Below are 20,833 nucleotides of genomic sequence, written 5' to 3'. Positions count from 1 at the left end.
GATATAATGATATATTGATAGTTGCAATCGTATTTTAATAAAATTTAAGGTTTCTTTTTGGTATATTTGAAGAAAAATAATTGTCTCAAAACAAATCCTTGTCGACTGGAAGGAAATAGTTGCCGTTTTCGATTGGTAAATTTGGAATAACATTTTTAATCGAGTTTCACACTTAGTAGAATTTTTATTTTCGATTAGTTAATCAGGAGCGAAACACTCGAGATTAATTTATAACACTCTAGATATTTTTTTCGAGTAGCAAGATTTTCCTGAAGAAAAACAGATGTTTTAAATGACTTGACAAATAAAGTATGATTTGATTCGATCTATGTATTTACAAAAAATACTACTAATACTACTATAAAAATGTTAAATTACTCAAAAAATGTTCGATTGGGCAACAAAATTTAACAGATCGAGAGAAAGTTTAGATTGGATTCAGATTCAAGAATTGACAACGCGTTTAAAATGAAATCACCAAATAAGAAATTACAGATTATTTTTCCCAGTGGGATAATATGTAAATAATAATATGTAAAATATATATGCATATACATATGTATATACTTTTCCTAAAAAATAAATAAACTGCCATATAGTTTAATGATGTGTGTATATACTCGTAATTGATTTATAACGCATACATAGTTCGATAAATATTACTATATTTTTAACCTTTTAATATATATTATTTATTATCACGACTTTTGGGTATAATGAGTCAGTTCTTTTAATGTCGTTATAACCAGTTTAGACTATATATTCACATACTTTTACCCTATACAATTTATCTGAGAAACTTATAAATGGAATAAAGAGCAGACAGTCTCACTTACGATAAAAATTTACGATAAATCATTAATTATCTAATTATACTAAATTAAAGTAACAAAATCCTTTGTATGTTATGTGTAATTATGATTTGTGCAAAATATATGCATTTATAAAGAAGGGAAAAATAATTAATTTACTATTATTTTTAATTCTATTAACGTTAATTAGTTTTTAAAACAGTAGAGCAAACAAGAAATTGAGTAATTAGAAATTACTTAAAATCAGAGTGGGTAGAGCACTTATATTATGCTCTAATCTTTTTTAAGAGGATATTATCACACAATAGAATTTGGTAAGAGTAATTATGTTAACAGTTGTTTCAGTCAAATGCTCTTTATATAGTTTGCTTGCTGACACATTTTGTTTTTGCAAATACATAAGAGAGTTCTTATTGAATTGCTTCTCAATTTTATATGTCTCTGAACTATTTTTTTTTTCATTTCAGAGATCCAAATATGAAATCACATAAATACTTGTAAGTTTGACAGTAGAAATAACACTTGAATATGTAAGAATAAACAAAATAAAAATGGAATGAATTTGATTTAATCAAAAACAAATTATTCTTTAAAGCAAAATGTATAGCCACAGAGTATATAGCTAATATGTTCATATTCTCTTGCATCATTACTGCAGATGTAATATTTTTTTCAATGTGAAACTTTTAAGAGAGATGTGTCAAAAGAACTGAGCACCAAAAGCACTTTTCATCTGAGAGTGGTGAAGAGCGCGCTAAGTGAATGGCATATAATAAACAGAAAAAAACATATGGTAATCAGTCAAGAGCTTTAAAAAAAAAACCTCTCAGTTACAAGAATAAAATTGAGTATTCTGAGAAGGAGTTACATTGTCCGAAAAGACCGAAATATTTCTTTACTTTGCTAGGCATTTGTAAAATATGCCCGAAATCTTTCTTGGTTGACATTTATTATTGCGGAAAGCTTCTCATTTAGCTATACCAAAAATAAGACACATGCATTAGGTGAAGTCATCACAAAAATACATTAACATATAACATTTTTACACTATCAATTCTCTTTTCACTTTTTTTTAACACGCTCAAATAGCTCCACTCTTAAATTGAGTGCATTTTCAGGTTGTTGCTCTATTACAGCGATGGGGAATGTGTAAAAGTTGTGCCAGAAGTGGCTAACCTAATTATTATAGTTTAAGCGGCCGTATTGCACTTGTGCTCAATAATGCAATAGGTTAGATTAGGTTGTACCGGCGATTTAAAGGGACCTACTTAGACCCATTGCCTTTCCTTCTAAGAGAAAAATTCAGCAGTTTAAAACCATCTTAAACGCCTGTCAGTAATGTAATAACCTGTTTGATTTTTTTTTTGCTTTACACAACAGTTTTTGTTAAAACAAGATCTGAAGTTGAACTACAAAAAATTGTGATGTATGGCATGCACTTATAAAGAGGCTGGTCACCACTGTGATCTATAATTTACATACTCAATCATCAACTAAACTTTATGTACAATGGTAGATGCGCTTCAGGCTTCATTATCGGTGCGCCATTACTGAATTGATTCAAAGACATAGAACTTTTCAGAATATATTGTATATGTAATAATAAAAAGTGGTTTTACATGTATTCGTTGCAATACCTATGTCTTGAAATCAATGTTTTTTCAAAAGTTATTCCACATATTTTCCCTTTTCGCTGATTATTATTAGCCATACCCCATCCAGAGCATTGACTTGTTACATGGAATCTTTACCTATTTCTATTTCAAGTTATTTAGCGTTATTCATTTAAAAATTTGCCGGTTTCATTTTTTATTGTTCTTCTCCAGGTGTTATATAGTCTTACTCTGTGTCGGTTGCCTTGGGGTGCCATTGAAGTGGACGTGGCATATTTTGTTGTACGGCTTTCGAAGAGCGTTTGCAAGCTAATTATATTTTCTACGTTTGACTTGTTTGTTGATATCTTCTTGGTTTATTCGTTGAAGTAGTTTTGTATTTGAAATTCTAGGTAGCCATCAAATTCTTAAAATATTGCGTAGGCATCTGTTGGTAAAGCTTTGAAGTTTTCTTTGCATTTCATTGTTGTTCAATCAAATTACTGATCCATACAATAGAAGAGATTTTACACAGGCGTTGTTAACATGGATCATGGATTTTTGCTTGAGAAGATATTTCATTTGAATTGCATACACTACGAAGATTACTGAACGCTATTCTGGCTTTTGATATTCTGTTATTCACATCTTTTGCTGCACCTTTATGTGTATTAACGTAGCTATCCAAATAGCAGAACTCATCGACGTAACCGATGGATCTATCTGCAATTGTGAAAGAAGTGCAAGATAATTATATAACCAATTTATTTAGAAAGAAAATGTTTACCTATGCAAAGGAATATCACCCTATATCTATTATATGTAAAATAGTAATACGTGATTATGTGTAAAATAGTAATATGTAATTAAAAAATGAATGATATTATTATATATATATACCAGTGTACTTTAAATGTTTTACTATGTTTTATTTAATTTAATAAATAATACACGGGAAAGTATATATAGTTTTAATTTGTTAATCTGATTCGATTTCCATATTCCTATGATTCTCTCCCAATTTGCTTATCTGTTCTTTTATTAATTTTATTTTTTAGGAAGTCCTCTATTGGTAGAGGTTATATATATATATATCATATATGTATATGTATATGTAATGTGTATATGATATATGTAAGAGGTATACAAGTTCATTTATTACTTTTAATAAAAATATACTAGAAATGTCGTCTAATAAATGATTATTTATAATTGTGTTTAATATGTATATATTAGTTTCCGTAGAACCTATGAGGAGCAAAGCACCATAAGGTTGAATGTGTATGTAGTGTAGTGTACATGATTCAATACCTTATATACAAAATCAACTTCGCTATATGTGATTTGTCATTGTATCTTTGGAAAATGTGGACATTTTCCGAGATTTGCACATTTTACACAATCAAAGACCTACCCTACATTATTTAATGTATCTTTCTGATTACATACTTTATTTTATTTTTTATAAGTAATGTCGTTAAATCTAATTTCTAATGCCAGACAGTCGTAAGTGCATGTTTTTTATTTTTCGCTGCCCGTATCTTTACAGAATGCTCACTTATATGGAAAAAATGATATTAAATTTTATTTTTTTCATAAACTAATACTTTGTGTAACACATGTGGTATTTCCAGCTTTTATACCATAAACTTGAAATTTAACATATTTCCTCAGCCATTTATAAAAACATTCATTTGTTGCAACTTTAATATAATGTATCGCAGATATTTTGATAGGTACATAAGTACTTGAAAAACAATGGCGAATTTAGAAAGTTCAAATATAATTAAAACAATAATGAATTTAGAAAGTTCAAATTCTTATTATTTCTTAGAAATAATTCTTATAATTGCTTAGTAATAATACTTATTAGATTATTATAGGATCTTCCAAAAATAATACTCTTTACCAACCGTTCAGTTTAATTTCAAATCATATAATTTCATGGCCATGTCTTTGTCCTACTCATTGGTATGGGATGATGCAAAAAATATCACAATCATTCATTTTTATATTAATATTGATGATTTATGTCACACTTTAGTTCGTTTCATCGTTAATATCAGTAACTTAATACAAATAATTTTATGTTGTTCATTTTTTCTTGTCGAAAGTCACGCGTCTTATGATTGAAAGAAACTATTTAAAAGTTAGAAGGATTCGAATAGAAATGAAAAGACAACAACAAAAATTTCATTTAATTTTAGTTAATTTGACTGACCATACAACGTTGTTTCGAGTACTGCTAAGTAATTATATGGTAAACGATTCAACAATAAAAATAGTCTTTTGCTATAAAAATACAAGTACCAACAACAATAATTGGAAGTGAAGATAAGAATGACTGTAAAGCATTACAAATTTCTGCCAGCTTGCTCACTTACAAATTTTATTACAATCGAACCCCCCGCCTATCATAAGGTTTGTAAAATCAAAAATGAGTCAGAACAAGTCTATGTATTTTATAGCCTTTGGGTACGCAGATTGAATTTATATGCAGCTCAACTTTAGTTTTCTAGTCTTAAAGAACTTTTATATCGTATTAATATCCACATATGTAATAGCATAGGAATACGCCATTCAAACAATCAAAATGGTTAATCAAAAATGGAATAAGTATATATCACTCAGACGCATGAACTTATTATCACATGATATAGTTCCATTGTCCATTTCCAGAAAATATTTAAATTTTCAGGCAGAATATCGATAATAAACGGTTAGAAACTCAATGTACTCATTGATTCGTTAATTGGAATCTCTTAGTGTTCAAGCAAAGAAATTTGATCATCCTAATTTAAATATATTCACATCCCTTATAAGCAATAAAATACGAATATTATTTGTAACTATTTATCTATATTTACTTAATTAAATTATTCACCAAATCCCAATATCTACTTTTTTTCTAATAGCCCAAAACGTTGCATTACTAAAACTATAAAAATATTATATATTGCTGTAAACATAAGTTCCGCAATCCATGTTAATGTTTTTCAAATTACTTCAGAACAAATGACCATTAATGGACATATCAAAAGAAATCAGCATCATCATCTGAAAGATCTTCAAAATCGTGTTTTTGAATATTATACTCCTTAACTTCGACTGGAGGTGGATGAAGTTCAGACTTCCACAATGAAAGGTTATCATGAAGTAACTGCAAAATATAAGAGGTGTCATGACACTCATCATCAGTTAGCTTATCCAACTCAACAAAAGCTAGATCATAAGCAGTTTCAGCTAGATTGCATGCATTTTCTGGAGAATTCAGTATCTCATAGTAAAATACTGAAAAATTAAGTGAAAGTCCCAAACGTATTGGATCGGTTGGGGATATGCTCTTCATGGCAATTTTATAAGCACACTTGTAGGCTGAAAGAGAGTTTTCAGCAGCATCCAAATAATCGCTATTAGATGAAAATTCTGCTAAATAGCGATGATAGTCAGCTTTCATTTTATAATAGAACACCTTGCTTTCAGGGTCATCAGCATTAGGCAAGAGATAATGCTCCAAAATATTCAAGATGTCGCAACAAACTTCGTGCAACTCTTTTTCTACTTCCAAACGATATTTGATTACCATTTCCAGTTTACGTTTATTATCCTTTGTCTCCTTCATTTGTTCAGCCATCTTGATTATACGCCAGGAAGTACGACGAGTGCCAATGAAGTTCTTATAGGCAACTGAAAGAAGTACGCGCTCCTTAACAGTTAGCCGAACACCCATTACAGCCACTTTTTTCATAAAATTCATCATGTCAAAATAACGTTCCGTTTCTTCAGCCATCTTAGCCAAATAGACATTATTTTCTCTTTCTTCAGAATTGGTTATTGGCAACACTTCAGCCACTTCAGCCATTGCGATAATAATTGGTAATAATTTCAACCTAAAAAAATTTATTGTTATTAGATTTAAAATATTTTATTACCACGAAACGATTCGCTGTCTTCAACGTCAGGGTTTTATATGAATCTTTAAATAGATAGTAATGCATATAAAAGCTTGATGAAAATAGAGAAAATACAGAAATAGAGAAAAGAAACGGAAAGAGAAAATTGTGTCTATAACTGATTTAGATACGTTTCACGCTTTTTCTCATCAGGGTCTACTCCTCCTTCTCTTCAACATATAATTGATTTCGATTTGAAAATTTGAAAGTCTATGCTAATTTATGCTATTAAGAATGGGGTTAGATATGTAGATTGTCATTAAGATCTAACTTTCACTACATTTAATAAAATAATTAACTAAAACTAAGCGTCATTATGCTTTTGAAATGGTAAGTAAACCATCGCCTCATTTTGTTGCTCAGTGGATATCTTCTCTTATTTTGTAAAGAAGTAATTTCCTAACGTATATATATAATGGATCCGATACAATTAGTGATATCAAATGAATATAATATACATATAATTTTATTAGTACTGCGAATCAATCCCTTTTTTATATGAACTACACAAAATTAGTAGGGCATTCAGTTTTTAATGGGCGTATAAAAGAGAGTACGTAGAGCAATCAAATTAAGACCCTACTCTTTTGAGTTCTATTTCACAAGAACATATCATTTCAGAAATTGGTGAGTGAAATCATTGTAACAATTAGCTCTGTCGCAAAGCATTCATATGATTTGCTCGCTCATTCATCTGCTTTTTGTATTGCGTATTGAAAAGAGCGCACATCGGGCAAAAGATGTGCGATCTTTTTCATTTTTATAACACTGGTTTTCGCGTTATCAATATTCTCTTTTTTGATGACGTAAAAATTCAAGAGCTCATTGATGAATGAATGACCAGTTCTTTTATATTCTAGGGCACAAAATAAATAGTTGCATAAATTCCTATATATAAATTATAGAAGTATAGTTATAGAAGTAGTAAAAACATTTCAAAATACAAAAATAAAATAATATAAACAATATATAAACAAATCAGAATTAAACGAGAGATCTTGAGTTAATCAGAAAGAAAGTATTCTTTTCAGCAAAGAATATAGCCAAAGAGTATTCACATTCTTTTTACATACATATATTTTTATACATATATTTTTTTCATAAAAAGAATACGTTGCTGAGGCAATAGTTTTATCAGTGCATAATTTTCTAAAAGAGGTATATGAAACGCTCTCCAAAAGCGCTCTTCTATTGAATTCGCTCAAGAGCCTGCTAAGTTAGTGATAAATTCTATATTATTCCATATAAATCTTGAAGAATATAAATCCGAAAAGGCACTCAATTGGCGAAATACGCGCTTATGCGTAGGCGAAGCCGGTAGTAAATAAAGAGCGTTAATGTACTACATATGAATAACAAGATTGATTATTTTCTCATTTATTTTTCACAATATTGTAACCTATAGAATAGATATAGATATTCTTTTCTTATAGATATAAAACTTCTAGATTGATTTTGCTAACTACTACTACATTATATGCAATTCGTTTATATAGAAATTATAACATTTATTATATTAAACTATTAAATGTTGTTGAGAATTATGTTACTTTTAGGGAGTAATTATTGAATTTTATCTTATATACATATGTTATATCCCACATCTTAAAGTGTGAGTAATTGGAGTGCAATTAATAAAGATGAAATGGAAATACAAATTATCCATATGCAACTAATTTTTCATACCTTCATAACTTTTAAAGTTGTTGTTGGTGGTTGAATGGGTCTGATTATGTTAAATCAAGGCACACACTCACACTTATATATTTATTGTTAATTTAATTTGTCTTACTTCCATTTTAGAAGTAAATTTTAATAAAATTTTAATGGTGCTTGTTGAATTAAAAAAAGGAGAGAAAAGGATATTGATTCGCGCGAAACGAAGCCCTCTAAGCATGGCAGATCTTTTATGTTATTTGTTTTCAAATTAAATGAAAATTTCCTTATAAAATATGGAAATTAAATATAGGACACAACATAATACTATGTTATCCTGGAGTTTCATTTTCTTTTCTCTCGTCTTCTCTCGTCTTTTGATGTCTTCTCTCGTCGTCCGTTTCTTTTTCTCTTTCTCCTCTCTTCTCTTCTCTTCTCTTCTCTTCTCTCTCTCTTCTCTTCTCTTCCTCTTCTCTTCTCTTCTCCTTTCTCTTCTCTTCTCTTCTCTTCTCTTCTCTTTCTATTTTTTATGAAAACTTAAAGTTTAGAGGAAGTTTATCAGAGAAATGGAAGGATAATTTGATTCTTCTCTTCAATTCTCTTCTATATCTTCTCTTCTCTTCTCTAGATATCTCTTGTCTTCTTATCTCTTCTCTTCTCTTCTCTTCTCTTCTTCTATCTCTTCTCTTCTCTATCTCTTCTTCTTTCATCTCTTCTCTTCTCTTCTCTTCTCTTCTCTTCTCTTCTCTCCTCATTCTCTTCTCTTCTCTTCACTCCTCTTCTCTTCTCCTCTCTCCTCTTCTCACCTCTTCTTTCTATTTCTATTTTTTATGAAAACTAAAAGTTTAGAGGAAGTTTATCAGAGGAATGGAAGGATAATTTGATTGTTGAATGCAATCTTTCTTATTTTAGGGGGAAGGAAAGTCTGATTTCTTGGAAGCCAGTGCAAAAGGATTAATTTCTCTAAATACTCTTCTATATAATACTCTACTCTTCTAAATACTCTTTGTTCATTGTTTTGGACACCTCCAAAACATGGTTTTTAAAGGCAACAATAGCTTCTTCGTCTTCCGCCGACAAAAATCGTTGTCCACACAATTTATTCTTGCGCTTGATATTCGGGAATAAGAAGAACGTTGAACATCATTGGGTGTCAAATCAGGACTGTACGGCAGATTGGATGAGTCGATGTTTTTATTAATGTTTTCTGGCACAACAACTGATTTTGGACGATGGTTTAGTACTGCTAACAATATACGTTCCTTTTTATAGAAAAAGTTCGACAGTTTCAAGTTATAATTATGTGAGGCGGTCGAAGTCTTCATTACTTAGGGTTTCTATACATGCATTAAGTAACATATCTTGTTTTAAGTTTTAAGTTTCTTATTTTAAAAAAGTGGATAACTGGTTAGAAACAGGTCTTATATAGTAGATAAATATCAATAAAAGCTATAAATAAGCTTGAGGGAAAGAATTTTTTTTAAATGATGGTCTCTTCATTGATTTTTTGTCAATTGAAAAGTTTAAAAGTAATATTATAAGAATTATGGCAGTACAATATCCTTAATAAAAAGGAAGGAACCTTTTTCTAAATGTTCAATCTTGAAAAATGTAAGAAAAACGAAATGTTAGATTCTACCTTGAATCTTCTGCCAAAAGAAATAGTAATGTATAAAAAATTTCAATATTTTTTTAAACCGTTTACACACTATATTTATTTATGTGTAATTATCTATAATTTTTTAAGACTCCAAGAATACTAAAAATATATATTTGAAGTACAGCATTGATATCTGTTGAGATTTCATAATTTTTTCAATCGAATACGCCAAAATCAGTGACCACAAGTTGTCTCACGAATTTTCCACCATCAGTGCCAAAATGTTGTAGTGCCTGTAAAAGATCAAAGCCTTTCGTGACTTTTCCAAAACCGATGTATCTGCCATTGAGCAACGGCATTTTAGTGTAAGTTAAACGAAAATCAATCATTCCATTTGGGAAACCTGTTTTATACTTGACGGGAAAAGCAATTATACCAGTCATGCGCGAAAAGTCGAAGCAATCTATTGTAAATTCAATTCTACGATCAGCAATAGAATCTGGTTCCATAGCTAGAGAGCCCACAGCGAACAATTTAGGAAAACTTTTCAAAAATTTCAATTTACTGTTGTCTTTAGTCCAAAATGTGCGTAGAAATTCACGAACTACTTGAGGTGCTGCTGGAGTAAACAGGCGAATGTTAATCGTCCCAACCGGTCTTGTCTTGGTACAAATTCTTTCCTGCAGCTCAAAATATATCTCTGGCTCAAAATACTTCCGTCTTGTATACGCAGAGATTTCAAAGTCTATCTCAGGATAATGAGATATCATGAAAGCCTGCAAACCAACTTTTCGCTTTTTGAATGTTTCCCTAAGAGCTGACTTCAGATTCGTGTTAACCGTAGGGTTTGCACAAATAATCCGCCTACCAATTTTCTTATTTTGAATTTGTAGTTCCTCTATCTTTTTAACTCTAACATTAAACTTCTTATGTTTATCATAAGCCTCTGCTTTATTGAAAGTGTTCAGAGTACCACCCGCAAACATATGACCAATGATGTGCTTCAACAGCTCAATGTTTTCCTTTGTTATACGCTGTAGAGATGTCACATCCTGTTTGAATAAACCTATACGCACGTAATTCAGTAAATCCAGCTTGGGAGGAGTGTTATCAATTCTATCATTTTTCTCTTTCTTCTTCCGGATTTTCTTTTTAGGTTTAGCTTCAGGAACGTCGGTGTCCAAGTTATTAAATTTACAGTCGCACATGTTGCAATTTTTACAAAATAAAATTTGTAACGTTAAATTTAGCTAAATTTAGCCTGTAATACAATTTAAGGTTCGAGAAATAATTTGGAACAATACAAATGAAAAATATTTCTGAATAGAATTTTATAATTTTTTAAACAAATAAGAAAACTAATGGAAAATATATTGGTTGCTTTGCTTTCAAAATATTTATTGCTGTATATTAAGATAATTACTAGTGATGTCATATAAAAGGTTCTTAATTTTTTGATTCTGATTTGACAGATTCTGCCGTCAAGGCAGAAAACATACTTATACGTGAACACACTTATCAGTGTAATGCGTCTATAAACTCGTCAATTATAATTTGTAAGCATTCTGTCCGTACCAATTGAAGCTATTGGTTTGGATATGGTTCGCTCATTGATAGACAGCGAGATTAATCTCATATCTCTACAGTTCTTTGGGTCACTATACCCGTTTGCAATTCCACATCGCAAGGACTGAAGTGAAGGTAGTTATTATTTTTCACTAGAATTTATACTTCAAATAGTATACGACGGTTTAAGTCAGTTCTTATGACAGGTGTGCCATATCTCGGGAATATTGGGGTATCCTGATTTTACTATATTATTTGGAGAAAATTGCGATTCAAGGCTTTAAATGCTTAGACATTTTCTTCCTATTTTACTATATGGATCACCTAAACGTGTTAAAATTGAAATTTGACTACAAAATTAGAGATTCTGCAACTCATACATTTCGTTTTGATATTCTTCAATGAAGAAACTCATTTCTAGCTTAATGGATATGTAAACAAAAATCGTAATATCGTAATTATCGTAACTGAGGCAGTGAAAATCCCAATGTATTTATAAATTAATTATTGTATTTACAAAAACTTGCTATTTGATGTGACATTTATTCTAAGGATCTGATTTACTTGTACATATAATTACTATTCCTTTGACGTGAAAATGATGATAAAAATATATAATATAGATAAGTGATTATGTTAAAATTTAGGTGTTGTGAATTGATCTCCAAACTAGAGCAATGTATAGCTAAGTGAATTTTTTTTTGTTGGGTTATGAAAAGCTCATTTTAACTCCTTGAGCATTTCATTTCACATGTTGGTGTTGTGAATTGATCTCCAAGATAGCGCGATCTAGAACTAATGGAGTGTTTCTTTTGTGGGGTTATTATAGAATCGTGTTTTTGGTTTCCTGAAATTGCGACCTGTTGAATAACCGTAAAGTTATGGTCGAACTTAAGCCGAAGTTATAAAAATTACCTTAAAATGAACCAACACTAATATATGTTTTGCTGGAGATATCGTGATCGATATTCAATCACAAGGGCGTTTTATTTATATTTACTTTCGGGACAAAATAAAACGATTTTATTTAAAAACTTTTTATTATTTAGTTTTAGGTATTTAACTTACATCAAAAAGATTATATATTATCAAATCGTATTAGAAAGCAAATTTCAAATAAGAAAAATTACAGTCAAACTGACTTTATTCTCTTTCGGTATTCGCTTAATAAGTTTTATAGATATTATTTTAAACAAATTGCTGACTCACATAAGATTAATGTGACGTATAAACATATGTCTTTTCTGAAATTTGAGATATTCTTAGTATATATTTTTTATATTTATAAGCGTATATGCAGTAAGATATATATATATATTTATTTATATATTTATATATACTCGTATACAAACATTAGTAAGTGATGTATGTTATAATAGTCATAGTCATAGTCATAATAGTTAATATTGATAGTATTGATAATATTGATGGGTAAATTTCCGTGGAATGCAAAGCCACTCTGTTATTATAATGAAACAGCTCATGTCTTCAATTTCTATATATGCGGTATTGGATAGATATCAGAGGACGAAAGATCCTAAAGTGTGGTACAACTAATCATTAGCGTTAGAATTGAAAATAAATATGATTAATTCAAAATCAAATAATACAAAAATGCAATTGTTGCCCAAAACGTCCCTTATAATGAACGTATTGGTTTCTATAAACACTATTTTTATGAAGCCCTTAAACCTTACGCAGTGTGACTAAAATCAGATCAAATCAATTAAATATAATATAAGATAATGTAAAGCCACTACTTGAAAAGTAGTGGATTCCTTTCCAGAAAAATTGTCGCATATAAAAGTGATGAGCGACTGATTTGACAACCGTTCTGAGAACCAAAGTTGTTTTAATATCTACAGGCACCGAAAATACCTGATGACTTGTCTCTTTGGGATCATCACAAAACGGTTAATAGAGAAAATACGCTATTGTACGATTAAAAGAGAAAATCATATTAAAATAATTTAGATTTGACGATAATCTAAACGATTAATAACGAAAGTTAGAAAAATAAATTGACTAGAATTAACTACAGAAGTCAAACTGGTAGCCAAATCTTTAGCCGCTTATTTAAAATACCAGTTAAACTATAATATATATAGTTCGCATTTGGGTTCCCATAACTTAAACAACATTTAATAGAAATATATATTTGATATGTGATTATTATTTGATTATTTTTATTGGCGTTATTTGGTGACGCCGGTATCGTCAAATTATTCTCTAAAACACAATAACGGCCTCTCTATTTAAAAAAACATGATCTCAATATTTTTAAAAATTACAGCGCAAATATATTTTGTATTTCGTCAGTAAAAGTTTCGAGAAGCTATTTGTATAAAAGGATTTAAAATGAGGTGACAGTAACAACAAATTTTTATCAGAAATTTTTAAAGTTTGTTCCACTGTTACAATATAGTGTATTTGTACAGACAATCGTTGCTCATGAATTTAATCTAAAGAGTAGTTAATGGTCTGCATTTTTCATAGATGTTATAACAGTGTCCCACATGTTTCAAAGAAATGTGCTACATCATGAATTTAGACTGTAAGGTTTCTACAAGATAACGAAGAAAACAAATGAAAGTTTACACTATAATATTTTGAAAATAGTATAGAATCAAAGTTATATATATATATTACGGCCGTGTCAAATATGACTTGGCGTAAAATACGGCTATGAGCTATTTTTTTTTTTTTTAAAAGGGTTGGGAACTAGTCACCGCGTCACTGCATCCTCGAGAATTCTTGTGAGCTATTGAGCCCGATGTTATATATGTTGGATGTTTTTCCTGGATGATTTAATAATAAATAATAAAACTTGTACCATTAATAGCTACAAATAAGAAGTTATAATTCCAAACAAACCTAATACAAGGTTAAAAAAAATTGAGAAGGATATTAATATGAGAAAAGGCTGGAACATATTGACCTTGCCTAATTGGTCCAAATAACGTAGAAATGTCGACTGTTGTGTTAATGATAATCAATATTATTCAAGCCATTTGGACATTAAAACGATTGACAGTAAAACACCGTTTAAATGATTAATATAAAATCAAAAAGCAATCTCGTTCACTTCTCAATAATTTCAAACATAAATATTTTAGATCTCATTTTTAATATATATTAGGTTATTTTCAATTTTTAATCGTCTTTAAAAATCGTAAACATGGATTTGTCTAAATGAACTTCTCTATTCTAATAGAGGGGAGGAGTATTTGTCTCTCTCGCTGTTGAACTCTTCTGCAAAGGGTCATTCAATGCTTATTTCAAAATATTCACTTAAGATATTTTTAAAAAACCTCGCCCATTTTTAAGTTTTACAAGCCTCTCTTGAAGTGAACTTTGTGCTAGAAAAGTTGTTCGGCGTGGAAGACAACACAAGAACAGGTGGTAATCACTTGGTGCCAGGTCTGAACTATAAGGTATATGCATAAGAAATTCCCATCAAGCCTCCGGAGATTTTAGTGCGCCATTATTGATGTGTGTGGCCTAACATTGTCCTGATGGAGCACAATTCCTCTCCTATTGGACGATTGCTTTCTTCATACGGTTGAAGTGTTCAGATGAACAGTACAGTTGGGAAAATAATGGATTTCTTATATATAATATTTTAGTATTTAAGGATATTTAGAATATTCACTATACCTAATAGTTTTCCATAAACATTTGATGCTTAATTTCTCAAACTTGCTATACCAAATCTAAAAACTTTCGTGGACCTTTTCAGTACTTAATATATTTTAAAAGTTAGAAAATTTTTTATCTATATAAGGTTTTGAAGACATATAAGGCATTAGAGAAAATCATTATAATGAATGATATAATAAAATAAGTACTCTTTCTAATTTCTTTCCGTTTACATTGTATGCTATTTTTTTCAGTTCAGTTAGCTGTTTATTTTGACTTTCTTGACTATAAGTTTCTGGATATCGCTTACTTACTTTGTAGATGTAACATTATTAATTTTATTTTTTAAAAAATTTTGAGTGAATATGTTATCTATTATACTTTGACGACTATATGAACAGTTAATATTACTAATACTATTCTATAGCACAGTATGCTTATTTAATAGTGGTTTGAACATCTATATATTTAATTTATATCTATTATATTTAAAATAATTTCTGTTAATATAACTAGAAAATAAGATTATTTGCTAACATGGTTTCTTCAAAAATTAGTACAATGTTTGTATTAAAACTGAAAAATTTATCACCCACCTTTATGACACGTACTCACTCTTCTGTTTTTGAGGATAATTTATAGTTCCTGTCTAAGTTGTAGCAATGCCTTTTTCAAGTTTTTCTCCTACCACTCTTAGGTATGTTTTTTCTCCTACCACTCTTTCTGCACCATGTTTTTGGATCTTAGCTTAACTACAGTTTTTCTTATTTTTGAAAAATTTTTCAAAGCAATCTTATTTAATTTTGTATAAGAACTACTAGCTTTTAATTCTTTAATAATAACACTTCTTCTATTCAAACATTTTATCAGTTTATTTACTTGATTTTAAGTGATATTTTTACTTATTTCTAGTTCTTTCAATATCTAGGTCCTCATACGACCCGGTTATATTTTGCAATAATGTCTACTGTTAACTCTCATATGATTGCTTCTACATTTTTCAAGAACAAATTTTTGGATGGTTTGGTTATATATCTAGTCTAGGTCTTTAAATATCTTTTATTATATCTTTTATTTTTGTATTTATACTTAAGCGCTTTTAATCATTAAAGACATTTTTAAATTGATTTGGAATATAAAAACAGATTTTCTCTTTTTGTAGGTGAGAAGTGACAATGCTCTATGTAGGGTTAAACCGACCACCGCCGGAAAAGATGTCAGAGTAGTATAGTGACTAAAACACCCACTTTTCTTTTTCGGGATTGCTTCAATCGAAACCGATTCCGCATTACTTTGCGGAGGATCGCTACTTCGTTGGCTATCCATTCTGTAAGCTTTTGCTAGAGCTTTTGCCCTGTTCTACTCTGAAGTGAAAAGTCTCCAAATTGCCTTTCGATTTAGTTTAGTATGCGTTCAGATGTTTCTTCATTTTTTGAAGTACCTTTACGATGAATTGTGCGATTTTGTTTTCTTCAGTTTTCTGCTCATATTTCTTCGATATTTATTATCAATTTGTAATTTTATGATCATCATTCACCAATACCCTTCCCGGATAGATACACTATATATTTTTGGCTTACGTACTTATAAGTAAGGGTAATTACTATATATTTCAAAACTGTGCATTTCAAAAGATATGGAGGTAGATGTTATCAGAAGATATTTTCTAATTATAGTATATTATATTTTCAAGTTTGTTTCAAGTCCAAGAAATATTAACATTACATTTTTTTTAGTAATACTTAAAAGACTCTTTCTCAACCGTTGCACCTTTCTAGCTAATGTTAACGTTGTACAATGTCTTCTAGAACTTTATATACTTGCACACGAACAAGACCTTTCGGAACACGGACAATTTTAATCTCGTCTTCTTTTGCGACTTGATATATATTTGTTCTCAGTACGTACTTCTCTGAATTGGGGAGCATATACTGGGTGAACATGCTAAATATTTTATAACTAAATAATTGTGTATAAAATAATAAGACCTCAAATTGCTGTTTATAATATATATATTCTTGATTAGTTCTGATTCTTGACATTGTAGTTCTTCTTGTCAGAAGAGCCTGCGCAATGCCTAAAAGATAGTGGTGGTCCTCTTTATTAAAGCCATTTTTTTTATACGATTGCCTTTGATTAAAATGCTTCAAAGTTAAAAACAGATGATTCAAAAGCATCTAACTGCATATCGATTAGATATAGAGATTATTAAAGGATATTGGAATAAGTGTGGGAATAGGTAATAGATTATATTTATGTTAACATATGAAAAATAAGAGAGTTAAATTTTCACTGCAATATTTTTGAAAATGTAATTTTTTACTCAAGAATTGTGACCGGACTCTTAAAAGTAATCATTATTAGTACATAGTAATGCAATAGTAATGCGATTATCATCTAAGTAGTTATAGATACACTGAGATATTTCAGTTTCGTTAGTGGTTACGACATGAGCCATATATTATCTATTTATGGTACTTCCAAAATTGTCGTTGTATAGTTTCCTTATAGCTTGAAGGTTTAATCATGTAGTTGAGCTGATTTCTTCAGTGGTTACCGAGATTTTCCTACCTGTCAACTAAATATATCGATTGTTCTTGCAATTATCGACTTTTACCATATATATCTTTTTATATTGACTTTAACGATTACTAGACATGTATTTTTAAAGAAGTCATTCTAGGATCTTGCGTGATGACTAAAGCAATTGCAATTATAGCTTTGTCAGATATATCAAATCAGTCTCTAACTAAAGTATATAGTAGATTTTAAATTCGATCTCATATAAAATGGTTGAGGTGGAAAATATAAAATTATTTAATCTTTCGTTTTGTGAGGAGTTTTGGTGAGTAGTTTTCAAGATATAAGTGTTTCCCTCATCTATAATATCTTTTCGTAATAATTTGATGTCTCTCCCTTCTCTTATTAGTTTTTGATTGTTTTATTCTTATTTCTACAGTTAACGTTTGTTGTTCTCTAATTGTATTTTAACTTTCTATGAGGAAGATTTTTTTTTGTATTGCATTCCTTAATAAAAACATTCTCTTTTTTATTTTTCGATGCAGACACTTTTTATTTCAAACCCTACAATAAAAAAGTTTAAGATCTTGCTTTAAAGCAACTCAGTAACTTGTCTTCATATATGGGAGGAGCTTTAGCGTTCAGTTCCTCAAGCAAACCAAAGAACGTAGTCGTGTTCTTTACGACAATTTAATATCGTCATAAAAAATTTTTGAGTAACAAATATATAACTGGCATATAGTGCCAGTTATACATGCTTTATATATAATGCTACATAGTTCTATGCGGTGTTGAGTGATAAATCACTGACAAAAGTACTTAAATGAGAAAATTAAATTGGATTTTATAATTGCAAATAAATTGCGGATTAAATATTTATTTTTTTTTAATTTTAGTAAATTAAGTCGCTCCCTGGTACGTTACTAAATCTTAGATTTTCTGTCAAAACAGTGATATTTTAGAGCGAATGATTAGTCAAAAATGACAGTTATAAAATTTATAAGTATTTTTAGTATAATTTAAGTTCATGATACATTTCACCATAAAAGAAATGCGCAGAGCTATCTGGGCCAGTAAATGTGTATATGCATAGCCCAGCACACTGGCTCATACCAGTCATTAGATATATGTATGTAAACCGATGTAGAGCAATGTATGCAAGCAATAATAAAATTATGATTTGCATGGTTTTTCTTTGCAGTTGCTTTTTGGAATAATATTCAATTACTAACCCAATTAAAAAAAGGCTGTGTGCTTTTAGGCGTTCACCAAATGTATAGCAAATATAAGCATAACATATGCGCGAGAAAATGCTTAAAGCCATGATAACAATAAAAGCTGTAGAATTTATATACACAAATCGTAGCTCATTTCCTAGCAGTTCGCATTTCGTAGTTCGCAGTTCGCAGTTCGTAGTTCGCTGTCCATTAGCAATAATTGTCGCACTTGCCCAAACCCATGTGTTGCATTGCTGACGTAATTATACCTTAGTTTGTTTAAATACAACTCCTCTCCGCCACACCTTCTTGGCTTTTAAAGAGTGCTAGGTGCACCAACTGGATCTACATGCCTAGCTGGTATACTCATAGGCATGTAGCTTGCATAAAGATTGGAGAATCGAGGCTGGAGATTGAAGATTGGGCTATGCAACTGGGTACGCTGTAAAGTGAGTTCGGTGGAGTTTTTGGTAGTACCATACAAATTTATTACTGGTTTGCTGGTTCGCTATAGGTAGCAAATTCCGATGCGTAAATTTAAGTATGAGAACTGGACTGTTTGTTGAATTTTTGTATACAGCTTTTTTATATGATAAAAATAAATAAAAGGAGAAAAATTTTCAATTTGAACAGCGGCAATACGCATTTGGTGGCTTCGTAGGTGCTGTGCTGGTCCACTTTTTGCACGATTTTAAACATTTTTGTGTCTCGTTTTTTCCTTTTTTGTATACAAAAATTATTATTGCCCTAGCTACTCTTGCCAATGCTAAAATGTTGTTGTACGGTTTTTTATGAAGTTTTTTGTGCAACTCTCATGAGTTTTTCATTTACATTTTATTTTTCACTCACTCACGCATGCAATAAAAGTTTTAAAAATGTTCGAACACATAAAATGAAAAAAAGTAAATAATATACTTTCAGGGGTACACTATACACTATACGCTATACGCTATACACATGCAAGTAAAGCAAACAACAGCGATGGGAGATAAGGAATGGTGCATCGCATCGGCCACGGCCACTATAGTCGCAGCACGTCACAGTTAGTATTGACACACCAGTTTGCTAGATCTATCACGAAGCGATAAATGTACCCAATTTCATATACTCGCCCTATAAATTCGGAAATATGAAGTTGAAGCAAGTCTGAGACCCATATGCGGGCTGTTAGAGTTGGGCAAAGAATTTCATGGTTTCTCATGGTTTCGCATTTCGTATTTCGTATATCGTATTTAAAAAATGCGTGACAGGATGACGGTACTCTTAACAATAGTTACTGCATTTACAACCACAAAAAAACACATTTATGCAAATATTGAAAAGGAATATAAAAAGAGTATGAACAAGCAGCGCATTATGTACATTACGCATAAAAATATTGCAGTCGCTATACGTTGATTTATATTCAACATTAAAACGCAGTTACGACGCACACACGCTCAAACACGCTCACGCATGATAGCCCCATGCGTTTCACGTTGGAATGGGAATGGCAGCATAGGGCATATATTTAAGTAAACTCATTAATTTTTTCCTTTTGCAGACATTTTTGTTGTTACTTTAACAAATATTATTTCACATACTTGCATTATTATATTATAATATTACCATATATTAGACAGAAAGCTTATTTTTTTAAATTCTTTAAACAAATATGTATATATATGTAAAATTTTTATTCCAAAACAACAACAAAAAGTTGATTAGTTTTATATTTTTTGTCAACGTCTGAGATTCAAATGTGCTTGTCTACAAGTGCGAATGATATCTACTAAAAATGCATGTGATATAGCTACTCAATATTCTTGTAGTATTTATCTAAATATACTTAAACGAAGGATATGTATTACAAATGCCCCCACCCATTACGGCCATTCATTGTCCTTTATAATACTTAGCTAGACTAAATTTAAACTTAAACCTATATAGCTGTCTAACAGTTTCTATCGTTCTGTCAGAATATACACAAAATAGGTGAACGGCATACTTATATACATACTTACAAATCATGTTAAGTAGTAGTTAGAATCTGCATGTCATCTCTGTTAGGTTGTTGAATGTCCATTGCATTTATTTGTTTCATTAATTTTAATACTACGCAAATAATTTACTCCTAACAAGATCGATGTAGTTCCGTTCATGTTTTAAGATCCCCACGTTTACAACTACTTTAGATTATTTACTTACTTAGCAGGGCATTACAGATATGCGTCGTCTTTAGCTGCGTTCAAGAGCCTACCCCAACTATAATGATCAATAGCTCGTTGTCGCCAATTAG

At 30.3% G+C, this 20,833-nt stretch overlaps 2 protein-coding genes across 3 annotated transcripts; both read right to left on the bottom strand.

The window, feature by feature from the left end:
* Positions 1-2,502: 2,502 nt before the first annotated feature.
* LOC119689610 (14-3-3 protein epsilon-like) lies at positions 2,503-15,553 on the bottom strand. Of its 2 annotated transcripts, none has more exons than XR_005253465.1 (2): positions 15,415-15,553; positions 2,503-3,127 (listed from the first exon to the last, which is right to left on the bottom strand). XR_005253465.1 is itself a non-coding variant. In XM_038104475.1 (2 exons), exon 2 carries the CDS (start codon positions 6,264-6,266, stop codon positions 5,439-5,441), a length of 828 nt encoding a protein of 275 aa, XP_037960403.1. In that variant the 5' UTR covers positions 6,267-6,294; positions 15,415-15,553; the 3' UTR covers positions 5,260-5,438. The 2 variants fall into 2 exon arrangements, 1 of the variants encoding a protein (XP_037960403.1); XM_038104475.1 differs by lacking the exon at positions 2,503-3,127 and adding an exon at positions 5,260-6,294.
* Positions 9,744-10,927, bottom strand: LOC119689609. The gene has a single exon (XM_038104474.1). The coding sequence runs from the start codon at positions 10,819-10,821 to the stop codon at positions 9,829-9,831; it is 993 nt and encodes a 330-aa protein (XP_037960402.1). The 5' UTR covers positions 10,822-10,927; the 3' UTR covers positions 9,744-9,828.
* Positions 15,554-20,833: the final 5,280 nt, after the last annotated feature.

The sequence above is a fragment of the Teleopsis dalmanni genome, chromosome X (genome assembly GCF_002237135.1).
Source record: "Teleopsis dalmanni isolate 2A chromosome X, ASM223713v2, whole genome shotgun sequence".
NCBI lineage: Eukaryota > Metazoa > Arthropoda > Insecta > Diptera > Diopsidae > Teleopsis > Teleopsis dalmanni.
This window is presented reverse-complemented; position numbering and strand designations above follow the sequence as displayed.

What these genes read in the sequence shown, in the direction of transcription:
- LOC119689610 (XM_038104475.1), bottom strand. Translation starts at nt 6,266, where the DNA reads ATGGCTGAAGTGGCTGAAGTGTTGCCAATAACCAATTCTGAAGAAAGA.
- LOC119689609 (XM_038104474.1), bottom strand. Translation starts at nt 10,821, where the DNA reads ATGTGCGACTGTAAATTTAATAACTTGGACACCGACGTTCCTGAAGCT.